Source organism: Nanorana parkeri, unplaced genomic scaffold (assembly GCF_000935625.1).
Source record: "Nanorana parkeri isolate BGI_ZX_2015 unplaced genomic scaffold, ASM93562v1 scaffold534, whole genome shotgun sequence".
Taxonomy (NCBI): Eukaryota; Metazoa; Chordata; class Amphibia; order Anura; family Dicroglossidae; genus Nanorana; species Nanorana parkeri.
This window is the reverse complement of record NW_017306802.1, coordinates 185,271-212,931: the sequence shown is the minus strand read 5'-3', so window position 1 is coordinate 212,931 and position 27,661 is coordinate 185,271. Positions and strand designations below refer to the sequence as shown.

At 39.5% G+C, this 27,661-nt stretch overlaps 1 protein-coding gene across 1 annotated transcript in view; it reads right to left on the bottom strand.

Moving 5' to 3' along the window:
- CCDC141 (coiled-coil domain containing 141) overlaps positions 1-27,661 on the bottom strand; it is a 116,659-nt gene that overhangs the window by 76,985 nt on the left and 12,013 nt on the right. The window contains exons 2-5 of the mRNA XM_018561613.1: positions 23,262-23,384; positions 10,093-10,284; positions 8,944-9,046; positions 5,558-5,811 (exon numbers count right to left, since the gene is read on the bottom strand). Of these exons, the coding sequence (XP_018417115.1) occupies positions 5,558-5,811; positions 8,944-9,046; positions 10,093-10,284; positions 23,262-23,384 (672 nt within the window). The remainder of the gene's footprint in view (positions 1-5,557; positions 5,812-8,943; positions 9,047-10,092; positions 10,285-23,261; positions 23,385-27,661) is intronic.

Below are 27,661 nucleotides of genomic sequence, written 5' to 3'. Positions count from 1 at the left end.
ATTCACACAGAACAAGTGGAAACGCAATTTTGCGGGCTGAATGGCTCAGCGAATTGTTTCCCTACAGACTTTTAGGGTGTATTTATAAACAGCTTAAAATAAAAAGAAACACATAAAAAAATCAATCTAAAAAGGTTTATACTTTAATCCAGTGTGCTCCTAACTTTTTGTTTGAGCTGACAGCACAGTGCCTCCAATGCAGTGGAATAGCAAGCAGTGTCCTGCCGGTTCCCTTTAGCTAGACTACAGAACACCTCCTTATCTACAAAAAGGTAAGGTATTCTATAGCCCCTATAGCCCAAGGGGAGGACTAGAATGGCTGATAACACTGCTTGGAATTTCAGCACAGCACAGGTATAATTTTCAATGTGATAAAACATGTGGAAATGTGCTTGTATTGCAGAGCTGTACTGTATATGATATTTGTATTTTGCCCAGACATACACTTTAAATAAAATATATTTCTATGATCACATTAGATGTAACAGCTTCTAGGAAACTTGTCTCAAAAAACTAAATCCAAAAAGCAGAAATGTGTTTATTAGCTGTTAGTGCCCCAGTGCTCGATATCGCCAGGGTAAATTATCCATACTCGTATGATTAAGTGCATATTTGAACAACACTTTTTTTGCATATAAAATATCCATAGTTTGTAACTGCCCCTGTAAACTAGGCTTGTGTCTGTGATCTTGCAAGAAACATCCGCATCTTTGCCATACGCAGGGATGACAAATTTACATAATGCAGTCAGTTACTCCATGTTTTGTGCTAGAAATTTCAAGGTCCTCATGCTCTATATAGAAGAAAAACATTATTTTCAAAGCTGCAAACTGTTGGCATTGGTTACAGTTTGCATGTGTAGGAACTAACATAGAAGTCAATTTTGTTTGTTATTATAAAATTACTATTTTATAATTATAAGTATTATTATTATTTCTAAATACTTATTAAAGTTTTTTAACCACATGTTTGATTACAAAACAAAAAAATCCCCTTGGTCTTAGTTAAAAAGTTTGAGATGCAAGTCATAATCCAAGTCTTACTTAAAAAGAACAAAAACGCTTGTATGTGCTTTGAGGAACCTGTGGATGGAAGCTCCAAAGACCTCATGTAAGAAGACATAACCGTCAGGGGATAGCCTTTCCTCCTAACAGTCATAGCTTGGCCTAAATCAGAAAGGGGAGAGTTAATGTAATGTAAAAAATCACTATACTGTCTGGAAAATAATCCAATGCACTCCCTGGCTTGGATAAACCAGTGTCCAATGGCCATTTTAAAATGGTCCACCATAGCACAGTTTTAAAATGGTGTCCTGTTTCAGTGGTGTGGCAGATCCTGACAGTTATAGTTCTAGATTCACTAACACTCGGTGACATTGACGATGACAGTGTTCATTGGAAGTACCAGAGTAAGATAAATCAGTTCCTAGGGTAAATGTAAAAGAGTTTTTGGCAGAAGACTCACGTTAAGTCCCTACCTCTCAACATTTTCTTAAGGATTTAGTACTGCCTTAATGGGTATGTATTGTGGCTCTGTATACATTTTCTTATTTTGTTTATGCTGGTCAGGACTAAAAAAAAGAAAACATTTAAAAAATCTCTTTAGATAACCCACAGTCCTCACATTATTATTAGATCAATCATTATTCATATTTTAATGGTTTAATGATATAACAATAATTTTATACATATATTAAAAACATACAGTAGACTGTAAGACATATGTGCATATAGTAAGAATATTAAAATTAAAATTGATCCAAAACTATTTTAGTTTCCCTTTAAATGGTTTTGAAACTTTAAACAAATCTTCATTTGGCACAGGTCACTATTAAAAGTAATTAACATACACCCCATTAAGTAAATAACTGTTTGGATGACCTTTTGTACTTCCTCTACCCTATATTCCGTAGCTCTGCATTTTTACAATCAGACTGCGGAAATCTAACTATAAAGGGAAAACAAATTATTATTCACGAAGAAGACATAATGTGATCATTTCCAATAATACTGAAGTTATATATTTTTTATAAGAGAAATATGTTAATGAGTTCAAATGCTAACTCTGGTGATAACATTATTAATGTGATGGCTATATTTGTTACTTCCTTTGGCATATTATATCTGTTATAAACCCTGAATAGAAAAATAAAAGGAGAAGTTTATCTAGTCTCTGCTTTGGCAGCTAAACCTGCACACAGCATGCCCTGTAGGCACTTTCTTCAAGCTGTTGGACGGTGTAGCAGCTGTTCATTCTGCATTTTGCAGTCTCCAAAACGGTCCTTACGTCTGTTACCTGCTGTGCTTATTCCATATTAAAGCAGACATATCTGTAACTTTACAAACCTGCACAAATTCCTATCATGTCACAATAAATAACATTTAAAGAAAACTTTCTTTTATCACTATAAGTTATCCCTTGATATCTACTCAGGTGACTGTGCCGTGCAAGGTACATTTGAAGAGCAATCTGGGAGAATAGTCTGATGGAGGCACAAATAAGCATTTACTAAGTCCACCTTCTTATGTGTTTTGTGTACTGGCGTTCTATGTCATAAGGTAGGAGGTAGCAAGAAAGATGATCTATGAGAGACTTTGATGAAATTTCACATTTGCAAGTCTCAGAGTGAGAGGCAGTAGAGTAACTAAGCTATGGGTGAATGGATGGACATATATACCAGTTGTTCACAGGGTAGATGAAGCAGGGAGCAGATCTATGTAAGTTTGTGATGGCCATTTACATTGGCAGGTCTCAGGGTGAGAGCCAGAAGAGGGATTGAACAGTGACTACAGTGGCAGGTAAAAGTGTAAGAGAAAGCAGAAGAAATGAGGGTGTGGTTCAGCAGCAAGGGGGGCTTCAACTGAGACAACATATTTTTATAAAGCTAAGAGCACAAATAAATGCTTGTTTAATTTCTCTGCTAGCATCCTAGTCCTGGAATAAGGAGCTGATCCTGGATGATACCACTGGACTTCTAGGGAGAATTTTTTATCTGGCGTTCTATTCAATTTCAATTCAGTGCAGAACCCAGCATTTCACAGAATACAGCTATTCATACTTTTAAATTCAGGTTAATATAGATATTCAGATTTGTAACTTAGGGTATGTGTAGTCTATAAACCAACAGAGCGCAGTCCAGCTTGCTTATTCTTTGCGATGATATGGGCAGTGGTCTGCTCTGACATCTGAAGTTGCTTGATGATAATCCATGATAGTAAATAGCAAAAATTATCAAGGTTTTGGAATGACTAAGAACTATGAGGCGAGTGATTTCCACTCATCCTCATAGTTAGAGCCGACATGAGACATATAGGAATGCTATCACCATGGTTAAAGGAAACTCATATTTTGCACAGAAAAGGTCTGTAGACACTTAAGGGAAGTCACGTGTACAAGTATGATCTCTCAGGCATCATTTGTATTTAGCCTATATTCAGAAACCTCCTGGCACCAGAATTTCAGAAGGACAACAATAGCGATCATATAAAGTTTTACAATTTGTCAGAACACCATACTTACTGGTTGTCCAAGGGGCAGGCTATAACTTTCACACCCCTGCAGTTAATCAAGAGCATAACATAGTTTATCAAAGCTGTGCATCTGCCTGTCAATTTACAAGGGAACATGCACTTGAAGGTAGTCGGTGTCTGATGAGGCAGGCCATTCCAGTAGTGACAGTGCAAAGGGTTCTCTGTGACTATTGCAGTATGTATTATTATCAATTGAAGGGAAGTAGGGGGCCAAACAGCTACCTTGCCCATGGCCCTATTGTGCCTTAATAAGTCTATGTACCCCCAATAAGCAGTGTCCGTAGGTATGTTACAGACATAAGATCATCATCAATCATATTATGTGTGAATCTTTCTGAATATATGTATGCTGATCTGTCCCATATACATAGTCAGACATGATAATTCACAAATGAATTGTTGCAATTATTGCCTGGATAATTTAGTTATGTGAATTTCTGCAGATAAGTTGAATCTACATGCAAATATTCAATACAATCAAAAAGTGATGAATCAGTGATTCTGTGAATTTCAATCGAGCCTAAGTTGATATGTATGGATACTTTACAGCTGCACTAGAGAGAGGCAATATTGTTCTTTGTTATATTATTTTTACACATTTTAATCCTATGCAAGTAGACAACTGTACAAAAGAACAAATGATCAATACAGGTAGTTATCTTACAGAATGTGTTGAAAATGGCATGCTCTCAAAATCCTGTGTTTATAGGCATGTCACCTGAGGAGTACAATGACACGCCAATGCAAAGTCCCTTAATTTTATCTAGCTACAAAATAATTAATTTGCGGAATGGAAATATATATGAAATGGAATGCTGGATTGCCAGTAGGGTACTCTACAGGTGAGCATTACTATTGCTGCTCCCAGTCACAGTAAAATCCATGAGCTGAGGAATGGAAATAGGATAGCAGTCAGAGAACTATACAGCATGGGACTGAGCAGAGTACTATGTTTTAGTCTATGATGAAAATTAGAGCTCAGTTCCAATTTGGGCATTTAGGGGAGAAGTGGATACCCCAGCAGTGGCATAAAACAAAAAAGCAGTTCTGGCAGCTATACCCCTCCACTTATCTCCAGTGCTGTCCCTCACAGACTCAACAATCCAGTGGTGTGGCCTCCCTCCTTTTTCTGGTGAGAACTAGGCTCCCTGGGCTCACAGAGGAAAGCAGGAGAGAAAGGCACCCTTCTCTGTAGCATTTAGTTTCTGCTCACTACCAAAGAAGAAGAGGGAAAGGAAGCCCTATGATTTCACCAGATCTAAGTGACCTTGGAAAAAAAAGGTATGTATAAACTAGGGATGCACCAGTATCGGTGCCGATGCCGAGTATTTGGGCTAGTACTCGTACTTGCCCAAATGCTCTGATGCCTAGCCCGATACTTGAGCTTCCAGTATCAGGAAACCGGGCAGCGAGTCATTACACGCTACCCAGCTTCCTGATTGGCCTGGAAGCCAGCTCCAGGCTCCCTCATCACTTGTGAAGCTGGCCAATCAAGAAGTCGGGCGGCGAGTCATTACACGCCCCCCGGCTTTCTGATTGGCCAGAAAGCCGGCTTCATGCTCTCTCGTCACCTGGTGACAAGCGACTTTCTAAGAAACAATACCGATAACTTGGCAAACCTGTTTTCAGTGGATTTTATTTTTAGATTAAAGGCAAATTAATCACAATGTATAGCTTAAGCAGTTCAATATCTAATTTTGCTTTTGCCGAGAGTTGCATTTTAGTGGCTATGTTTGCAGAATAGATTTTAAAACTATGTTTTGCAAATATCATTTTTTTTGAAAACCCAGATATATTTAAACAATTATAGTGAGTTATTCATACCATTAAGGCCAAGCGTATACACTGATAACAGATGGCAACCATTTTAAGGTATTTTACGTGCCACTGTGCAGGGAGGTACATAGAGCCACAGATGGGTAAACAGTTTTCTTCCACAAAACAACATGCTGAGCCCTGACACTTGCTTCACAACTCTGGCCTATGGAAACAGGTGCTGTGTGCATGTGTTTCCTCTTTACATTTACCTTGTCTTCTTGTTGGTGCCACTGGCTGACCTGCAAGCCATACTCCAGCCTTTGTCTTTTCTGCCTCATCTGCTTGTCTAGCTGCCGCCTCCTGTCTTGCAGCACTTCCAGGAGGTCCTCAATTCTGGAGGAGCTGCAGCGAGCCCCTTTTATCATCTCGGAGCTGGAAACTGGCTGCTGAGATGAGAACTGCTGGATGAATTCAGTGACTTCCTGGCTTTTATTCAGCAAAGCAAGGGATCGCTCTAAAACAACTAAAAAGAAAAAAAAGTGAACTTTTGGAAAAAGGATTTACTTTCTTTGTCATTTTAATGTGTTCCTCATCTTTACATATCATCGACCTGAACTTCACCAGGATAACATCTGCCCTTAAATTTTTTACATAAAAAAATCTATAGTTTTTATGTTTATGTTTTAAATGTATGTAAATGTTATCAAATTCCTTTAGATAAATTCATTTTTTTTAAATGTTCTGCTCATAGTTTTTAGCTATATCCGTATTTCTTCCTAATTAGACTGAGTAAAGCCAAAACAATCTTTAGGAGTTTACTGCTTTTATTTCAGCAGTAAGGGCATGCAGGGAGATGTGGAGAAAAGAAGACTCTACTTGATCCCCTTAAAGCCCAGTTTGTTAGGGAATCTTTATGTACAATAGCAAAGAGTCAGAAGTGGTTGTTTCTGCCTAAGCTGCTTAATTGTAACAAAAGAGGCTCGAATTGTTTGCATTGCTTAGAAATATTAAGCCCTGTATGACAACTCTAAGGGGTGTGATGGCATCAAAAAATATAAATATTATTATACATCAACCTCATCATTAACCTATATCTGTAAGCACACCTAGAGTTCTATGCTTTATATATAATTCATTTTATATACAGGCATCACAGTAAGTGCTGTACAGTTTGGACATGTTGGTACAGAATTTGCTGGGGTTAAAATAGGGTTGATGTAAGAATGCTGACTGAGAGCCACAGATGTCACATGGGAGCATGGCATGTCACACTACGGGGTATCTATGCATTGTGGGTGCCTGTGGAGGAGAAAGATGGTGCAACACTTGTAAGGCTACGGTGGTGCATGGACTCAATCTCATAATTATAGGATATCAAGATCATTTATCTGATATGGGGACGTATGGGGAAAGGGGAAAAGAGCAACATGTGAGAATGGCATTGTGGGACTGAATGTCTTTCAGATAAAAGAAGCAATAGTGGTGTTAATACATGATTGCCATTAGTTCACCTATATAATAGCTGGATATATGGAGGGGCCTTGAGGGAGGGAAATGGTACACCATATTGGAAGGACTTTGAGACGTGGTACATAAGTTATCCTTTTTCTTTGTGAATCTCCACCAATTGAGAAGGATATTTGAAGGGCATTGAGAAATGGTGCATAGCTATTTCTGCATTGTGATCTCCACCTATCTTTTGCTGATACATGCACTTTTTTAAGATGTAATTTATGTGCTGGCTAATTTATTACATTTTCATGGGCAGTGAGAACTCAAAGTTATCCTCCTAATTTGTTTCTATTATGACTCTTTATGGAACACATTTATGAGGAATTTTCTTTAAAATTACTATGCAAGAAATATAATTGGCACTTGCACCCTATTTGGAGATTTTTAAGAGGGTATATGTTTCGTAATGAAACATCAGTGTATGGGACTCTCTACTTTTATTGCCCTGTTCAGTTCGAGTACCAGTGCAGATACTTGGCATTTTCATGAGAACTACCAGGGTTGCAGCAGTTACAGAGGTTGCAGCTGGGACCTGGCTCTGGTGCTCCACCACTGTCCTGAAATCATTAGTCTGTATTGTTTTAGAAACACTGTCACATGACAATAAACAAAAATGTATCAGTACTCGTACTTGTAAGTACTCGGCAAGTACCAGTACTTGTACTCGCAAAACTGGTATCTGAGCATCACTTTATTTATATTTATAAGAACAAAATCGTACATTAAAACAGAGATGTACAAATCCCAGGAGCTCCGTGTGCCCCTTACAAATGACAGCTGCCTCCTAATGTTTGAATTTTTCTCTAGTCTAGTCTTGGAGCTCAAAAGTATCGGTACATGTACTCGTACTTGTACCGAGTACTGTACTTGGTATCTGTGCAACCCTACTGTTCAGTATAAATTGCTGTTTTTGGCCGGAATACATATGGCTAGCAACATCTGTATACATAATATGGTTTAGTTTGTGGGGGTGTATTGGAAGGCTGAGTTTATAGAGGAGGTCTTGGTTATTGAGGACAGTACTAATGAGTTTTTAATTAGACTAAATAGATAAAGAATCTTGTGAGTGCATTGTATTCTTCTTTTAATATCCTTTTTTCTTGTGGAAATCTAAAATAAGGTTTGTAATTTTTACGGCTTTACTGTGCTGGATAAATACTGATACTGTTCAACCTATTCATTAATGACATCGGGGAGGGAATAAATAGCCATGTTTCCGTGTTTGCAGACGATACAAAAATAGGGAGGGAACTAGAAACGGATCGTGACAATATAACATTGCAGGAGGACCTGGATAAAATAGGGGAGTGGGCAATACTATGGCAGATGAGGTTTAATGTCGATAAATGCAAAGTAATGTACTTTGGACATAAAAATAAACAAATGGGCTATACAATCATGGGTATGCCGCTAGGGAAGTCAGGAATAGAAAAAGATTTGGGGGTCATTGTAGACCACAAACTGAATCGTAGCTTGCAGTGCCAAGCTGCGGTAAACAAAGCTAACAGGGTCTTGTCCTGTATTAAGAAGGGGATGTATTGCAGGGACAAGTCTATAATTGTGCCTCTATGTAGATCGTTGGTTCGGCCACATCTGGAGTACGCGGTCCAGTTTTGGTCGCCGGTACTGAGAAGGGATGTCCTTGAACTGGAGAGAGTCCAGCGGAGGGCAACAAAACTAATTAGGGGAAAGGAGGACCAGAGCTATGAGACAAGGCTTCTGACCTTAAACATGTTTACGCTGGAATAAGGGAGATTAAGGGGGGATATGATTTTCATGTACAAGATGTTCAATCTTGTTCAAACTATGTACCCAGAGTCTTTAGACTAAACTTGGTAGGAAATATTGTATTCAATGTGGAACAACTTTTAATCCAAATATTGTTAAAAGAAATTGGTACTGAGATGAATATGGAGGCTTTGGAAAATGCTAGTTGCCCCGGTCTTCTCTTGAGCCTGTGGCTTTAATACTATGAGTATCTGATCTAAATCTACTGGATCATTATGAGAGACAGGCAACTTGCATTTTCAAAAGTGGAGATGACCAATGGCATCTCCATATGTGCTTTAACATAGGTTTCCCTTTAAACTCAATAGCGTTTACTGTATATAAGAAGAACATGAACACGAAAGGCATGCCAGACCTCTTGTATGCTGTTGGTGCTGTTGCAGGCATTCTGGAATACTGTTGGAAGTTTCTTGTATGTTCTGAAGGAAGGCCTCTGCATTATCAACTGCATCAGCAAACTAAAAGGCAGAGGAAAACAGGAAACTAAAAACAAGGTGAACAATGTAACTGCTTTGTGTCACAGATTAGTGCAAAAATTAGCCTTTACACACTAAAATATAGAAATCGTATACTTTGCTGCCACTGCATCGATGCATACCTAAGCTATTTCACCACTGTACCAGTGCCACACTTCTGTGTTATCTGCCACTACAGTGATGCACCATTCAGTAGTTTTTTGTAAACATTTTAGTTTTTCATTTTTTTAATTGTTTGCGGGATTGTCAGTAGAGCTGACACTCCATTTCTTGGAAAGTCTGCTTTAATGGTGCAGGATAGGTGATACCTTTCCATCTTGGTCGCTTCCACAAAACATCTTTGCAACAGGTTTACAGACCTGTGCAAAGTTCTGAGACAGATTTATTACTGAAGATGCAACAGGCACATAATTAAGAAGTGATCAGGGTCAGGTTTTATTCTGTCACAGAGCTTTTTTTGGAGCAGATGATGAAGGAAGTTATGACTCTGCTGTAACCTTGTAATCACATGAATCACAATTTTTCTCACTGCCTCAGTTTAGCACTGCTTTGCCATGCTACAGAATAGACAAATGTTTCCTTGCATGTATTAGGCCATTTCTACCTGATTATTCTCCAACAAAATCTACTGGGCTTAGCTGTGCTTTTGATGCAGAAATGCACAAGTTCCTCTTGTTTTGGGTTACCAGTTTTGGTTGGAAATACTATTTAAATGTTTCAATGGAAAGTCAGTTTGACATTATGAGGTTCCACAGGCTGAACCACAAATTCCCCCTCTAGTTCTCTCTAATGCAGATGGGCCGGCCTATGCAGACATGACGCCGCGACCCACTGCAGAGGGTGTCGCGACCCACTTTTGGGTCGCGACCCACGAGTTGAGAACCACTGCTCTAAATAAAGCAAACCCAACTTGGCTGTATGTTAATGGGAAGTATATAATGTAGGAGTGGCACTGAGAACTACATCAGTGGGAGATGAGTGCTCTTGGCTGATGTGTACATGCTAAATGCTGGAATAAAAATAAGAACCTGTGCTGCAGTATTGAAGAATTCAGAAGTCACATGTAACAAGTCTCTTCTTTTCTCTAGCACAACGATCAGGGAATCCCAGGCTTCCTTTAAAGTCGCTGCCATGGCATCATATATTTGTCTTTGGTCTTCATTCTGTTCAGCTGTCTCATCAGCTTGACATAAAATATCCCATACTTGGTCTTCTAAAGACTGTGGAGACAGACGTAACATTTTCATAAGAACACAGAATATAACATAATAATAGCACTTTACAGGAAGTCCAAGGGTAACATAGCAATAACATGATTTTTTTTTTAAATTGATTTTTTTATTTTTTTTTAGCTGTATGTGTCTCAAGATTTGCTTTCTGACTACTGTCAATGGGACTAAAATTTAGTAAAATCCTACATTTTGAGTTGTCACTGGAAATTTAGGATATGTAGAAATAACAAAAAAGATGGGTTTTAGCCCTTACTGTGTCCCAAACTAAAAAAAATTGGTTGAATTGAACTCTGTGAGATTTTTTCCTGATTGTTTGCGTGCTTGCTGCTATTGATTATGTTCTGAAGCATATTTTTTATTGATAATTATAGAGTTAACATATTAATAGCATAAGCTAATCATCAAAAAGCCATAATCAAAACTGGAGCAGACAGAATCTGAAGCAGTTGATCTTGGCAACCAATCAGTCTCTCTTTCCTTTAAAAGCTTTAACAGAACAAACTGAAGAGAGAAGCTGATTGGTTACCACACACAGCTGCTCCAGATTCTGTCTGCTCCAGTGTTGATAAATTCCTCTCTTTGTATTTATTTTATTCCAATATATAGAGCTGACCTCTTCCACAGATCTTTATAGAGAACAATGTACCCTGAATAATTTGTTTTAGTCCCTATTACAAAACTAACTTACAATTTGCTGTCCCTATCATATTCAGACATGCATGCTAGGGACAAATATATTTGGATATAAAAATGTCTGATAATGCAATGGATCCAGTGTGAATGGGCTCTAAAGAGATGAATAATGAGGTCTTAATGCAGTGTCCATCCAGCATCTGCTTCCCCTAGGCTTTCCTGCACATTCTTTGGCTAGCAAACTCCTATGAAGATGCACCTTACTGGTAGCCACCTTCCTAATTCTGCAGCCCTATCACAGGCCAGCTTGGATTCCTCGTGCCCAGACTCAGGGCCCAGGCAAAGACCCATCTTACACTGACATTCCCTCCAAGCACCAGGCCTAGGGGGCACAGACTAGAGCCTGCTAAACACACATTCCCAACAGGCAAAGCATGGGTTGCAAGGACCCTTCTAGAAACTCTCTCTTTTCCCCAGTCCACATCACTGGTATAAATCCCTCAGTAAAATAATCATAACCCAATACATTGTATCTTCTTACTCCTGCTACTGGATAACACTCCTTAGTAGCAGGTAGAACCAATGTCTTTGTAGCAGGTAGAACCAAACAATGTTTTTGGCCTTAGGAGAAATCAAACCCATATCCCATAAACAAAGCTGAGGTTACTAACAGCCTAGCTGCAAACAATACATTTAGACTAGGGACAATCCAGCTTTATGAGTGGTTGCTACGCAGGCATAGAAGCAAAACATCCTTCTTGGCTATTATTGCTGAATGCTGGAAGAAAGAAGCATGAATCCTAGACAAAGCTCAGCTGGACCCCCGTATCTGTGGGTCTGGTAACATATGCTGTCTCTGTCACCCCTGCTGCCAATTGATTTATTGTCCTAGGCTATATGGTGCCTATACTGATGACCTGCACTCAATAGAGATAATTGCAGAAGATAGCCAGCAGTGTGCACTGGGAACACTAAATACTAAAGCTAATCAAAGTGGCAGATTAGTAGCACCCAAAAATAGTCAGTTGTTTAAAAGGGGAGTTTGCATTGAAAAAAAAAGTATTTTCTGTTTTTGTTTGATTTCTATCTTAGGTGAAAATTGCATTTTAATTTCAGTAAACTGAACTCTTAGAAAACAAAACATACAGTAAAGTAAAATTTGGCCATATTATTCTAGTTGTCTCCCAAATAAACAGAGCTTCAAAGCGCATTTCACAGCCAGTAATAAATTGTTGTGCCAACCCATGACTGTCCCTTGTAGTTACATTTCAAATACCACATTGCTGCAATGTAATCATTGTGGCCTTTACCATGACAAGTAACAGAGCTTGCAGGCGATAAATTAAGAATGTGTTTGTTACACAGATAACAGCATCCATGCAATAACAATGTGATCAAGTTAAAAATACACCAAAGGCACAATTCACCCAGTGCAAATCTACAGCCTTGTGACTGCAATCATGAAATGGATACAATAAGTTTGGAAATCATCTACATTTGATTTAAAATGTTGAGACAAATATTAAACAACCTAAAATGCACCTTAAAGTGTATCTAAAGCCAAAACATTTTTTTCTGCTTTTGGTAGAATAGTGACAGGTTGGAACACCTGTCCAGTTTTTACTGCTGCTTTTGTCCCATTAGAGCAGTTCACTCTATTTAAAATATGAGTTGTCAAAAGAACAGCAATAGAGAGAATATCTTTCAATTGCCACACTTGTTCTGGTGACAACTGTATAATAGGGCAGTTGTCTCCGTTCCGTGAAGAGGTTGTTTTGTTTACAGGACAGGAAGTAAAGTGAAATTTGATGGCAAAGGTGTGTGCACGGGGTGTGCCAGGTGTGCCTGGGCACACCCTAATCACCCTGAGCAGGACACCAAAGCTGCAACAGCATGCTCCATGTTTTTAATCACTGAGCCAGTGAAAAGATCACAAAGATCTTTGTTTGATTGGCTCAGCGATACCGAGCACAGCAGCACTTGCCACTTACATTCCTCACATAACAGCAGCCCCCGATGCCTGGGAAGGGAATGTGGCTGCGGCTTCCCATCCAAATAGGAAACCTTGACACAACATATGCGTGTCTGTACTTTTGTGTGCACACCCTAATGCAATAGGCTGCGCACCCCTATGTTTGATGGGTTTTACCTAAATAAAACCATTTGGATTATAGATATAGGGGTCTATTCACGAGGCAGCCGAAGGATCTAGCCGTAGCTTCGGCCGATCCTTCAGCTAGCTTCAACCCCAGGACCCCTACTGAACGTAGGGCTGCTGTACGGGCTATTCACTATAGCCCGCACAGCTCCTGAACATGGTCATGCGACTCAATAGAGCCGAACGCATATGCCTCGGCTCGGCTGAGCCGCGCTGAAAGCCGAAGCTGGCCGAGCGGCCAATGGCCGGCCGACAGCCTGCTTCTGACAGGTAGGCGGAGCCAGACCTGATCTTACGGCTGGCTCCGGCCACTTGCAGGGAGATCAGCGTCCCTGGTTAACAGCTAACCAGGGAAGCTGATCTCCAAACAGCCTAACTCTCCCTGGCGCTCCGGGAGTCTCCCGCTCCCGGCCGCCAAGGAGAGAAACACTGCTTTTTCTTTTTTTTCTTTATTCTGACACGGAGCCGTGTCAGAATAGAAAAAAAATTTGAAAAAAATTTGGCCATAGGAATGCATTGCTAGATTTCTATTGGCTATTTCAATTTGCAATAGCAAACTAGCATTGCACCCGCAATTTAGAATTTAGTGGACTACTATGCTGGCCCAGAGATGAAACGGCTTAACCTATATTCTTTGTGGAATGTATAGAGGTTGTCCCACACAGCTCATTTATTTTGCTGCAGGCTCTTGCCCTGCAACTTGTAGAAGGTTACAATGTACACTCAAAATGCTAACTGGGGTAGGAGAGTGCCCGCAGCAGATCGAAGACATAAGATTCCCAGGGTGCTCCTCTCAAGTCTAGGCTGTGCATTGTGACATGTCAGGAAAGTATTCATGCAGACTGGATCTCTGCCTGGGAATCCAGAAGATTTTTTGGCCGAATGCCGTGTAAACCTGTTTCCATCTTCTCAGAACTAGAAAAAAATAACTTTGGTTGGGCTTGCCCATTCAAATACATTCTTGAACGTCTACTTTTGTAAGTCATTTGTACTGTGTTCTCACCTCTCCTCCACATTTTTAATGGAGATAAGAGGCTTCATTTCAAGGTTCCCTCTCTTTCCTTTTTTCTCACATACTCAGTTTGAAGTGTCCAGGGAGATGAAGGAACTACAAATAATTTCATAATCACATTATCTTTCTTCCTTTATGTAGATTCCCAAACACATCTGACTTCAAGCTGCTTTCTTTCATGTAATAAGGAGCAAAAAAAAAAACCTTTGAAAATACATAGTTATCTGTTTTCTGAGAAGATGTTAAGTATCTAGCAGACAGGCTTGGATGGCTTTTGATTAAAAATAAGTTATAAAAACATTGTTAGTTAAAGTCATGTAATGTAATCTGCCGTGACTTTATCTGCTTCATTACAGGCATGCAAGAGAGAAAAGCTGATCAATTACCTTAAAATATGTGCATCTCTTTTGATACCTGTGCTAGGAACCACTTTATGTACCAGCAAAGTACATAATAAGGGGATCTTTGATATGTAAAAAGACCAGTCTTAGAAAGAACACTAGTAATGTTTGAGGTCATTCTCTGACTTGTGGGGCTTAGTCAGTGAAAGTAAATTTGCTCAGTTTTACTACAAATGAAAGGAGTCCAAGTAAGTTTGTATAATTGTACCAATCCAAGAGGACAGGCCAAACTCTTTTCAGGTCCCCTTCATCAGTGCTTGACAGTAAAGGCAAAAGTGATGGGTACTAAACTTAAATGACCTAAATGGTTGGAGATTAAAGTGTAATTTTAAGATGGTATTGAAACAGCAGGCTGTAAACAGCCGCTAAACCCATTATTATGAGAGTGCCATTCAGAAACTGCAGTAAGGGCCTCCCACCCCAGGGGGGCAAGTAGAGGAGGGGCCTATGATGTCACCAGACTATCGGGGGGAGGGATAGGACTGGAGGCTGGAGATCTGCTGTAAGGTAAACCTGTCACAAACCTGGGAAAAATATATAAATATAATTAATTGTTAGGTAGGCCCTTGTAGTACATAGTTTCTAGACATTCTAAGGAAGATTGTACAATTAGACTGTATTGGGTGTGGCCAACTTTATTCCCAACACTAATGTATCAACTTAAAGTGTAACTCCACTTTTGTTGAGGGAAAAAACAAGTCCATCTGGGTGATCTATATACCATGCAAGGATTTTAAAAAATTTGGTGCATATTTCTACCTTTTTCTGAAGAAATTGATGTTTGTTTCACCGGGATGTTTGTCCTATCCAGAATGATTTCTAAATGGGAATCTTTATTATAACCAACTAGTGAAATCTCAGTGTTCTGATGAGGAAAATCAGTGAACCAATCACAGAAGCGGTAAATGACATTTCTGAGGGTGCTCCATACTCCACTATTGTACAGAACGCCTCCTGGTTGCCACATTGCAGCAGATTAAAATGGGTCATTTTAATAACATTAACAGCGTTATTCCCAAAGGATGAAGAGTTTGGAGAAGGCAGAAGTGAACAATCTAGGACCACATAGCTGAACTGGAAAGTGAGCTGAATTGAGCTTTTCCAAATCAGATATTTTGTCCTAGATTGTTCACTTCTCCTGCCTTCTGCAAACTCTTCACCTTTTTGTGAATAACCTTGTAAATTACAAAATGGCTTGTGTAGCTATTTTATATGCTATAATACATTTTTGTTAATGAATGTGGAGTTTTCCTTTAACTATCGTGTAGATTCTTAGGGGTCTATTCACAAAGCTGCCGAAGGATCTATCCGTAGCTTCAGCTGATCCTTCGGCTAGCTTCAGCCCCAGGACCCCTTCGGTTCAGTAGAACCGAAGGGCTGCTGTAAGGGCTATTCACTATAGCCCGTACAGCTCCCGAAGTTGGCAGAGCGGCTGAGTCGAGCCGAAGGCATATGCTTCGGCTCGACTGAGCCGAGGTGAAAGCCAAAGCTGGCCGAACGGCTACTGGCAGCTGGGCAGAGCCAGCCGTCATCTCACGGCTGGCTCCGGCCACTTGCAGAGACAGATCAGTGTCCCTGGTTACCAGGTAACCAGGGACGCTGATCTGTCATTACGATGAGAGCTTAGCAGAGCCGGCGTTGATATGAAAGCCGACTGCTGAGCTCTCATCATAATGACAGAACAGCGACCCCTGGTTACTAGGTATCCAGGGGACGTTGATCTGTCAGTACCATGATAACTCAGCTGAGCCGGCTTTGATACCACCGCCGGCTCCGACAAGCTCTCATTGTAATGACAGCTGGTCCCGGCCAATAGAAAGCAGTGAAAGTTAGATCCGCCCAATCGTTTTCTATTTTTTTTCTACTTTTTCTAACTGTTTTTCTATTCTGCTCGGTACCACAGAGGCTATTCACTCACTGCTGTTCGGCCTATGAGAATAGGCCGAACAGCAGCGAGTAGCCTGCTGGAGGTTCGGCTCATCCAATCCAGATGTTGGATCGGCTGAGTTGAGCTCCATCTGCACTTCGGGTCGGCCGAACATGCTGAGCATGTTCAGCTGACCCGAAGCCACACAAAGCAAGCCGATGTACGACTGATTTTGGCCGATATACGTCTAGAATCAGCTGTACAAGCCTGAAGTGAATAGCCGAACAGCGTTCGGCTCATTTCACTTCGGGTCGGTTATTCACACGGCTGCCTACCCTTAGTATTGGTGTCCAAACATGACAGACTTAAAGCAGGTATTAAAAGCACTTTGCAGCACCTAAGCTCATCATCTGTGGGTGCAGCACCTAAGCTCATCATCACGCCTTTTTAAAAGAGCTAAGACTTTTGACTTACCATAGAATCCAGCACTTCTGTATAGAGAGATTTATTTATTCACAATTGACTGCTTGATCCCAAAATTGACAAAATAAAACGATGGTATCTTTAGAACAAAGGCACAATTTCTGCTCTGAATATTAAGAAAGGACTATGGAATTACGTCCTAACATGATGTTGTCAGTTTGGGATACTTCCATTTTTAGAAACAATTGTCAGTGATGAATAGCTACACAGGTGTCAGACATGTGCTTCCTTTATACAGATGAATTTATCACTAGACATGTGCACCAGCAAAACATTTGTTTAGTTTAGTTTTGTTTTGATTCGGATTTTGCATATTTTGTTTTTCGGATTCGGGTCCGCAATTGAATTAGTTGTGGGATTTGGATTCAAACAAAATTCGTTAGCGGTAGTCTGATCGAAATTTCGTTTATTGGACGAAAGTTCGTTAGCAGCAAAGTGACATTAGAAAAAACATTTTTTTTTTTTTTTACAGTCTGCAGAAGATGAAAAAAAAAAAAGTGTGAGGTTCCTCCCCAATTCATACTAGACCCTTTGGGTCTGGTAGGAATGTTAGGAGGGATCCTCCCCCAAGTTAAAAAAAAAAAAAGTGCGTGGGGTTCCCTCCAAAATCCTACCAGACCCTTTAGGTCTGGTAGGAATTTTAAGGGGGAACCCCAGCCCCAACAGACCCCACAACCACCGGTCAGGGTTGTGAGAAAAGAGGCCCTTGTCAACATCGGCACGGGGACACCCTCCCAATGCCGAGGGCCCCTGGCCTCCATTTTTTGGGGCTGGGGTTTCCCCATTAAAACTCCTACCAGACCTAAAGGTACTGGTAGGGATTTTGCGGGGAACCCCACGCACTTTTTTTTGTTTTAACTTGGGGGAGGGTCCCTCCTTACATTCCTACCAGACCTAAAGGGTCTATTATGAATTGGGGGGGAACCTCACACTTTTTTTTCATCTTCTGCAGACTGTAAAAAAAAAAAAAAAAATCTAATTTACTTTTGCTGCAAAGAAATTTTCTCCTAAAAAAAAAAAATCTAATGTCACTTTGCTGCTAACGAAATTTCGTCCAATAAACGAAATTTCGACCGGACTACCGCTAACGAATTTCGGGAAATTGAGAATTCGGATTTGTTTGCATTCGTTTTAGCTGTAATTCGTAATTCGGATCCATCCGAATCTCAGAAGTTCAGATCATTTGTCCGAATTTCGATTCGGAAACTAAACGAATCGAACGTGTCTATTTATCACTAGAATTGGAACGGACATAATAAATCATACAGAGAGATACCACTCTGAAATTGCCATTCTTTATATTCACAAAACAATATGATGTATATTTAAAAAAAAAAAAAACAACCTAGAACTCTTTCCACACAGCAAATATATACTTTAAATTTGTACCTTCAGCATAGCCATAGCACAAGGAATGGTGAGAATCTCACAAAGAAGAACGGCTGTACAACAGTATAAAAAGCAGGGATTAGGCTGAAAATTACGTAAAGCTGACACACATGTGGTGCTAAATGAGAAGCAATGTATTATTGAAAAGCTATAAATCTGAAAAACCACAAAATGGCAGGTTCCAAAATCATACAACTCATTCTGATGATGCATGCTTTACAGTTAGAAATTGGTTGAGTTTTCAGAAACTTAAATTCTGAGGTTATAATGACTTGGGGATCTTCAATGAACGTTGGCTATCTATCAATATATGTGCCACCTTTGATGAAATTTGCAGCATGATCCCTGCTCTTTGTGCAGTTACACAGTGATATACCACTGGACATCAAAGGGACTTAGATCAATTAAAATTGCTGCTGAGGAAGCCACAAATGAAAGTGGAAATGTTTAATTTCTGTTGCTGTTTTTTTTTTTTTTCATGAAAGGGAGAGTGTCATTATTCAGTTGGAGCCTTCCTTCAGGCAGGATATAAAGAGTGTGCTGCCTCACCTACTTGCCATCTAACTGACTGTATGGTTTTCCTCATCGCGTATATGCTGGAGAGCAGAGAGCAGTGATACATAACTTTAGTCAGTTACATCAAAATTAAAGGAAAGAGATTAATTCTAGCACTTTTAATTAAATATTTCGAACCTCTGTTTCTAAGACCACATCTCATTATAGAACATTTGTATAGTGAATTGATAAATTACTGTAATGATTGTAATCGTTTGGTTATTTACAATGTCCTCTTTTTGGATCATTAGAAATGTATCCTTAAAGTGATAATAAAGTCAAAATGTTTTTAAGCTATTTCAAATGCTGATTAAATCACTGCTCACAATGTATGCTGCCCCTTGATGTATCAACGTTTTACAGAGTTATTCACAAAAGTGTGAAGAGTTTGGAGAAGGCAGGAGAAGTGAACAATCAAGGAAAAAATAGCTAAGCTGGAAAGTGAGCTTAATAGGAGAATTTTTCCAAATTAGCTATTTTGTCCTAGATTGTTCACTTCTCCTGCCTTCTCCAAACTCTTCACCCTTTTGTGAATAGACCTGTTAGTTTCCTGCAGAATCAGCTGGTCCCCTGGGCACTGGTCCTGATGTCCTGTTTTAGGGTGGCTCTTTCCCCTTGCAGAGCCACCCTTGTGTGGGCTTGTACGATATGTTTGTTCACAAACAAAAAGGCACTGCATGGCAATCCACTCCATGCTCCCAGCTTCTCCTTCATCCCTTCTCCAAGATCATAGATGGATAGCTGCTGGAAACTGCTCTGTCCCTTGTGATCTTGCACTCGACAAAGTTTAGGCAGCAGAGATGTGAGACTTGGAGCCAGTTGCTTGGAAACATGATGACTGTAAGTGCTTGGGTAAAAATTTAAATAAATACTTTTCTGGGAAATATATATTTATTTGATCTGGATTCATTCTTGAAAAAATGTAATACTATTTTAATATGATCCCTGCTCAAGTGGCTAGTAAATATTAGCCATTGCTAGGAAACATGACAGTTGATATTTGTGTCGCCTTCTTTCTTACTTCTTAATTTTCTTTTGAATTTATTAGATTTTGTTGGCTAGCCCTCATTGAAATCCTTTTTATTTCTTTATTATATGTTTTATATGGGAGGTTTAACGAAGCAATGCATCCTTCTTTTTTGTTCTGTTTTGGTTGCTTCTACTTGTGTGCTTTATTGTATTTGTGTACTTTACAATTTATTTCTCTAGTTTATTTAACCCAATAAACCTGCATTACTGCGCTCCTTCTGCAGAGCAGCAGGTATTGCATACCAGTTTCGAGACAGAGTTTATTATCGGATATGCAGCTCATAATTTAAAAGAAAACTAAACTCTTGAAATAAAACATTTGAAGGCAGAGGGTTTTTTTGGCAGAAGAGACATGCAAAGTACATTCTGCCAAAAACATCTTCCTCTTTCACATAACAATTTTATATTTTCTGTGTACAGTACATGCAGATCTGTGAGATGCAGAGCATGGAGCTGGGTGCTGGGGATGATGCAACTCCTGAGCACATGTGCAGGAGTTACATCAACATTGGCCACCCAATGGCCAAAGAGGAGCAATGGGGGACACAGATGAACCGGTGGAGAAAATTCAGCGGCGTGGGGGCAGTGTTATCTGGGAGCCTGGATCTTTCAGTGCTGTAGGAGAGGACTCCACAGCGGTCCACAGTACACTGTACTTGTGTGTATAAAGGAGTCACCTCTTCCCCTGTATCAATGCTCAGATCTACCAAAACCAGAAGTGCCACCACTCCCTCAGGTTTTCAACATAATTTATTTCAGTAGCACCTGTGGATGGAGGAAGTAGCTTCTAAGAAACTGTGGTAACGGACGTATAGAGGGCTGGGGTGGACTGTCACTTTGCCCTGCATGTAATAAAATTGATACCCGTGAGTATTTTTTAGTTATTTAAACACATAATAGATTTTTATGGAAAATAATTACATACAATTCATACACATGTCAAGGGGTACTTGAGATGGGGTGGTCCATACCAAGGGATTGTCAGTAAACACTAACAGGTATAACCTGCTATAAACTTAAGACAGCCACTCCAACTAATGCGTCTGAAGCCTGAAAAGGTTCACAACATACTGTTTATTAGCTCAATGCCTGTGGCAACCTGTGCTCAGATGTTTTACAACCTTTGGAACTTTTAAGACTTATGTAGTCACCCTAAACTTGGGATATTCCTGTTCCTGTAACACCCTTCACATAACATCTATTTATTATTATGGCCTAAAAAAGAACTATGGGGTAAGTGTTTTTCCCAGGGAGGACATATACTAACCTCCTCCTGTGACCCAGAGATCAGCAGTATATATACTGAGATCGCTGCAGCCGGGACGGATCCCGACAATACTGTCGAGATCCACCCAATTGCGTGAGTGACAGCTGGCTCTGCCTATCTAGTGGGAGAACCAGCTGTGCCCGCCCCCTCCCCTGTTCGTTCCTCCACTCAGCGCTGGAAGATTGGAGAGGGGAGTCACCGCTGACAGTCGCAGCTCACTGCAGGGAGACGATCGGGAAGTGAGCGGAACGGTACATGTTTTTGCTCACTTTCCGATCGATAGAGCCGACCTGTGACAGCTTCTTTGTCACAGGTCGGTTCTAACTATGAGGATGAGTGGAAATCACTGACCTCATAGTTCTCCTTTAACAACTGACAAGGTGGAATACAAATTGTATGTATCAAACTATGCCTCAGTGGAGTGTAAGATTCAATACTGCTGTGGAGTATATTTGCATACTTTTAAGTTTGCCATTGTGAACCAAAATGCAAATGAATCAGCCAAATCCATAAATTCTTTCACTGCCTAACTTTTATTAGATAGGGAAAAATAATGTGTTAGTTGTTAACCATGGTTCCGTGCCAATCTTGCATAAGTTTACAAAATAGTCCTAGTAAGTCGCTTAAAGACAGAGATGGTTTAGCCTGGCTTGTAATTAATCTTCAGAATGTCAGCAAAGCCCTTGAATCCCAAGTTCAAGATAAAAATAACTGGGCTATTTTGAACAAAATATTGTGTCAGGTCATAGTTCATGATAAAAAAGAATGCAGGCAGTAAAAAAAAAACATGCAAGAGAGTGTCTTAAGAGAGGGACATGTCTACTCTCTTCTACTGAGATGCTTGTATTGTCAGTCACTTAGCATACATGTCAAGACAAAGCCCTCCAGAAACAAACTAATAAGTAGTGAACATGTTAGAAATATCAGCTGTGTCTGCAAGATACTTGCCCTGATGGATAAAAGGGTAGCTGAAGCCAAGATTAAACTTTAGGGCAAAGAGTCAACCTTGTTAAAATAAAATGTCAGTTTTCCTTGAAGTACATAAAAGCATCTAGGTTGGTACTAGGCATTTCAAGGATTTTAGAAAAAGTTTTTTTTTTCCTGTTTTTATCTGCTTCTGATGTGCAGTTGTGTAAGTTTATTCCAGTGCACTCACTGAAATCTTTCAAAATGAGTGCTGAGTAGGAGGGCGTCTATCCTATAACTACATGGTTATTCCTAGTGTTATAGCTAAAAACATTGCAAAGCTAAGTAGCGTTTCCATAAAACAGAAGGTATCTACATGTTGTACTTCCAACACAAATATTACAAATAAGGGGTTTGTTTCCTCATTTAAGCATTGTGAGCGGAGTAATGCAAATGTTTTCTTCATGCCCCTGAGCCATTAAGGAGGCGGGCATTTGGGTTACTTTTGGCCCACCTCATTATCACTTGGTAAGAACTAGTTTGTCTTTGTTCCCCAAGCCTATAGAACCCATTGGGGTTGGGTTACAAAAGAAGTAGAGGATGTTTACTTAGCAAAGTGTATGTTCTGTGTAATGAGAATATTTTTGCATGCACATGACTGGATGATTAAAGTTGTTGGATCAAATGATAAATGGCCTCACCATAGGAATTATGAGATTTTGTCCACATACGTGCAGAAAACTTCGGGACCAGTTCCCTATGGGGTGCACAGCATATATCTGCCAGAATTGTGGGCAGCTGAGTATAAGACCCTGGGGAAGGGAATCATTTAAAGGATAATTGTATGAACTGTACTGTTAGCTACATATCTATAACTTGAGCAGAATTTTAAACAGAATGTTGGAATTTTGTAATCCACAACAACTGTTAAGCCCCAAGTAAAGTATGAGACTGTGTAGTAAGAACATACTGTAGTCCCCTATGTTCAAATCATAATATTTAATATCTTTGAATAATCCACATTTTTGTGGTTTGCTGATTGTAATGGCACACTCACAGTGGTATCCTATTGCTGTGGACAACATACTTTCCTTCCATACAGTTTTTGTACATCAGCAACATTAATGCCCAGTCCAGTCCACTTCAAAATGAATAAACAAAATACAGTCCAATCTCCAGAAATATAAGTACATAAGCTATTTCTTCACATGTATTAAGTGATTCATGGTATGACTTCTATGGGACTAGATTATATATTCTCTGACCTTGAGTTTGAAGAGAAGCACATTGTGGTCCCGTAGCAGCTTCTTGGCCTCCTCTTGACTTGCCCCAATCTCTAGTAAATTTGGTATGGCTTCTGCTAACTGCAACTGGATCAGCTCTCCGCTCTGCAAACCACATCAAAAAGTTACCTTCTAGTAATGTATGCATATTTAACATATTTATTGGTATATTTAATAGACCAAAGGGGATCAAATAAGAAAAGTTCTTCGTTAGGATATACTTAGACTTTAAGGTACTAGTGAAAAATAACAAAGTGCATAGGGTACACAGCCTGCCTGAGATTTAGATTTTCATTCAAGCTTAGCTGAAGGGCTCCAGTCAAACCTACCACTGGTACCTGATAATTATTTGGTGCCTTGAGAACTCCTTTTACCTCCTGTTAGTTAAAAAGGAAATGCATTACCTGACTTTCAGTTACAGAAAGGCGTATATATAAAATGTATCAAAGAGCAAGTTTAGTGGTTAGACGTTTCTGCTGCTGAATAACTATTTTTTATAATTGTGATCTGCTCTATAACATTTCTATATTTCACACAAGGTGGTCTGATAGACGTATGCTGGTCTCTTCACCTACCACTACAACCTTTCCATGTCTGAAGGGACATACCTTAAAAAACCTTCCACGAGTCTAGCTTCCACAGACCATCTTCCACCAACATGGCCCAGCTCTACCTCAAAAACCCTTTATATACCCTTATGCTGGCTACAGGCATTAGAGGACAATTTGATGTGTGAGTATGATCTAACCACCAGGAGATTGTTAGTGGGCATTTTAATGCCTATGGAAAAGGTATGGTAGGCAGGACAAGACTGGTTTGGTGATCGCTTATCATATAAGGGAAAACCATAACAATTGTCTAAAAACACCCAATTACTATCAGGGTTATTCACAAAAGGGTGAGGAGTTTGGAGAAGGCAGGACAAGTGAACAATCTAGGACAACATAGCTGAACTGGAATATGAGTTGAATTGGAGGATTTTTCCAAATCAGCTATGTTGTCCTAGATCAGGGGTGCCCACAAGGTCGATCGCGATCTACCAGTCGATCGCGTAGCGATCACTGGTAGATTGCCATGTCCTCTCCTCCCGCCGCTTCTCTGGATCCCCGCTGCTCTCCCCAGCGGGGATCCGAGAAGAAGTGAAGGAACCGGCGGCGGGGGAGGGCGGAGGACGGAGCCGCTGTCACTAACTAATGCAGAGCAGTGAGGAGAGAGAGAGAGACGCTCGGCCAGGATCTGACAGCCGGCGCCTCTCTCTCCCCTCATTGCTCGTCCGTTCTGTCACAGCGGCTCCGCCCCCCCGCGTCTCGTGGTATCCCACCGCTGCGTCTGCCTGTTCGTTGGTAGATCTCAATGAGCTCGTCATTTGAAAAGTAGATCTCCAGACGAAAAATAGTGGGCGCCCCTGTCCTAGATTGTTCATTTCTCCTGCCTTCTCCAAACTCTTCACCCTTTTGTGAATAACCTTGTATATATCCTATGACTGGCCATGAATAGCTAGGGTGTCTAGTACCATCTGCTCCTGTCTATATACATAATCAATGAACAATTATCCCATGAATTTTGTTGTCCTATTTATAATAGCATGTTCATTGATTTTATTCATGAAAATAATTTGTCAGTTCTCTTTTTACAGTTCACCTTGTGGAAACAGATTTTCTACTGTTGTTACGTCTTTTTGCTGTATCGTAGACACCATATTTATAAAGAGACATAAGTTGCCTGAAACATAATTTGACTGAAAAAGATTAGGCTGACACCACCATGATAGTGATGTAAATAGTTACTAGTATTAAGTAAACTGCCTCTTCCTTTGTCTCTTTGTGCTAGTTCAACAGTTGTGTTTGCCATCATATGCCAAAATATGCCACTGTTCTCGAAAACTTTAACTGACCAGGTCACCATTTTTCCAGCAGGCCAGTTACCTGTTCAATCCTGTAAAAGTGTGGACAATGGTTGGCATGCATGTGTCCTACCAAAAGTGGAGTACAGCTAGATTTCTATATACCGTGTCTTTGTGAATACATTTGGGCCCTGTCTGTATCTTTAAACTGTCTCAACTCTCGCCACATGTATCACCATGTTCTTACATTTCTTATTGTAGTGTAAACTGAACTGCTGGCGGAAATGAGACAGGCAAATGTAAATAAACCAAACAATTCAAGCTTTTCATGACTGGATTAATGCTGAGCAGTAATAGCACTAACTAAAGACTAAGGACTGCTACTGGAACCAGTGCTACATGTTTCCTATTGGAGATTTATTATATTAAGCTGCTGTTTAATGTCTTTAGAAGTCTGTGTATATTCTACGGAAGAACACTGTATGTATGATGATTTTTCAGGCTGGGTTGTTCAGTGTTCTTCAGCCATGATAGATATTGCCAATGTTATTTAAAATGTTTAAAGTTTATTTTAGGCCCTATATACATTAGTGCTGGATACTAAATACACTCAAGGCTACTGGATATAATCACAGTATAATTCTTTCATAATCCATGCAGACATTAAACAGTACATTGTGTAATATGAGCTGACTGATGGACATGCTCATAATATAGTTTTATTAACCCTCTGCATATTATATGATTATTAATGACTTATAGAGCACAGTCTTATTATAATTACCTAAAATTTGGACAGAATTAACATAATGTATTAAACAAATTATAGAAGAGTTCTTAATCCTTTGTTGACATTCTTTGGTGCTCCTGATTCAAACAGAAAGTGTGGGCAGCATTTTCTATGAAGAAGATTGGGGAGTGGATGGTCTTGGTCAGGCTCACCATTTTCCCCAAGCCTAACCCAGACCATATCCCCATCTTCCTATTGTAAGTATGCTACCCATCCCTTCTTTTAATATCAAGCTTAATGAAAGCAATAAACACTGGCCTGGAATTTGGGTTTCTTTTGCAAAACAAAAAGTACACATATTTAATTGGAATTTGGCAGCATGTTGACTGCCAGTTGCAGCTCTAAATAGGTGCCTAAATGTAAACTTATCCTTTAATGTTGTATGAAACAGCCAATGAGGTAGAGTTAAACTTGTAAAACCTGCTTGCTGCAAAATGGGGAGCTGTGGAGCTTGTTGTATTTGTAAACAGGGATCCCAAAAAGATAAAGGATTTCCATGATAAAGGCACCAAAATTCAGATTACATTATGTTCATTAGCTGTCTTATGAAAATAACTTTATGGTATAAAGTAAGAAATTCTGGGGACTCTGAAAGAGGATTCATAAAATGAAGGGGATATAAAAGGGGGCAGTATTTTCTCTTTTAATAATTGTTTTTGTTTTTACAAAGATGATGTACAAAATAATAATAAGCATCATTAAAGTGTCATAAAGCGTGGTAGCAATACAGGAAAGTTACAAAAACAATTTCTCTTAAAGAAATGTAAAAGTTTAACATAAAACTATTAGTTATTACCTTTGTTTTGAGATATAAGAAAAAATATAAAACCTTACTATAGGTAAATACATGGTTATTTGCTTCTTAATAATTCCAAGTTATATGAAGGAAAAATATATATCGACAAACATATCAAGTATAAATCATTAAAATATATTGTTTTGATATATTTTGTCATTATAAATCTGTTTGGATGTATGGTATTACAGGTAATATTCACCTTCACATGAAGGGAGCATATTTATGTCATAATATTGTGCACTTTTATTATAACATAAATTTGCTCCCATCATGTGAAGAAGAACATCATCTACTATACCACACATGCAGGCTACACATTTTGTGTCTGTATAAGTAAGATTTAGGGTTGCACAGATACCAAGTACATGACTCGGTACAAGTACGAGTACATGTACCGATACTTTTGAGCTCCAAGACTAGACTAGAGAACAATTCAAAAAATAAGAGGCAGCTGTCATTTGTAAGGAGCACACGGAGCTCCTGGAATTTGTACATCTCTGTTTTAATGTACGATTTTGTTTTTATAAATATAAATAAAGGGATGCACAGATACCAGTTTTGCGAGTACGAGTACTGGTACTTGCCGAGTACTTACAAGTACAAGTACTGATACATTTTTGTTTATTGTCATGTGACAGTTTTTCTAAAACAATACAGACTAATGGTTTCAGGACAGTGGTGGAGTGCCAGAGCCAGGTCCCAGCTGCAACCGCTGCAGCTCTGGTAGTTCTCATGAAAATGCCAAGTATCTGCACTACTACTCAAAAAGTATCTGTGCATCCCTAGTAAGAATAACAATTAGAGGGATATTATGGAAAGAAGATTAAAAGAAAAGGGGAAATACTAAAGGTAATAGTAAGTGTGAAGATTAAATGAATAGAAAGGGCTCTGTTGGAAATCCTCAGCCCCCTCTTATGTCTTTAAGGGGCTGCAGAGTGGGTTGGTAAAAC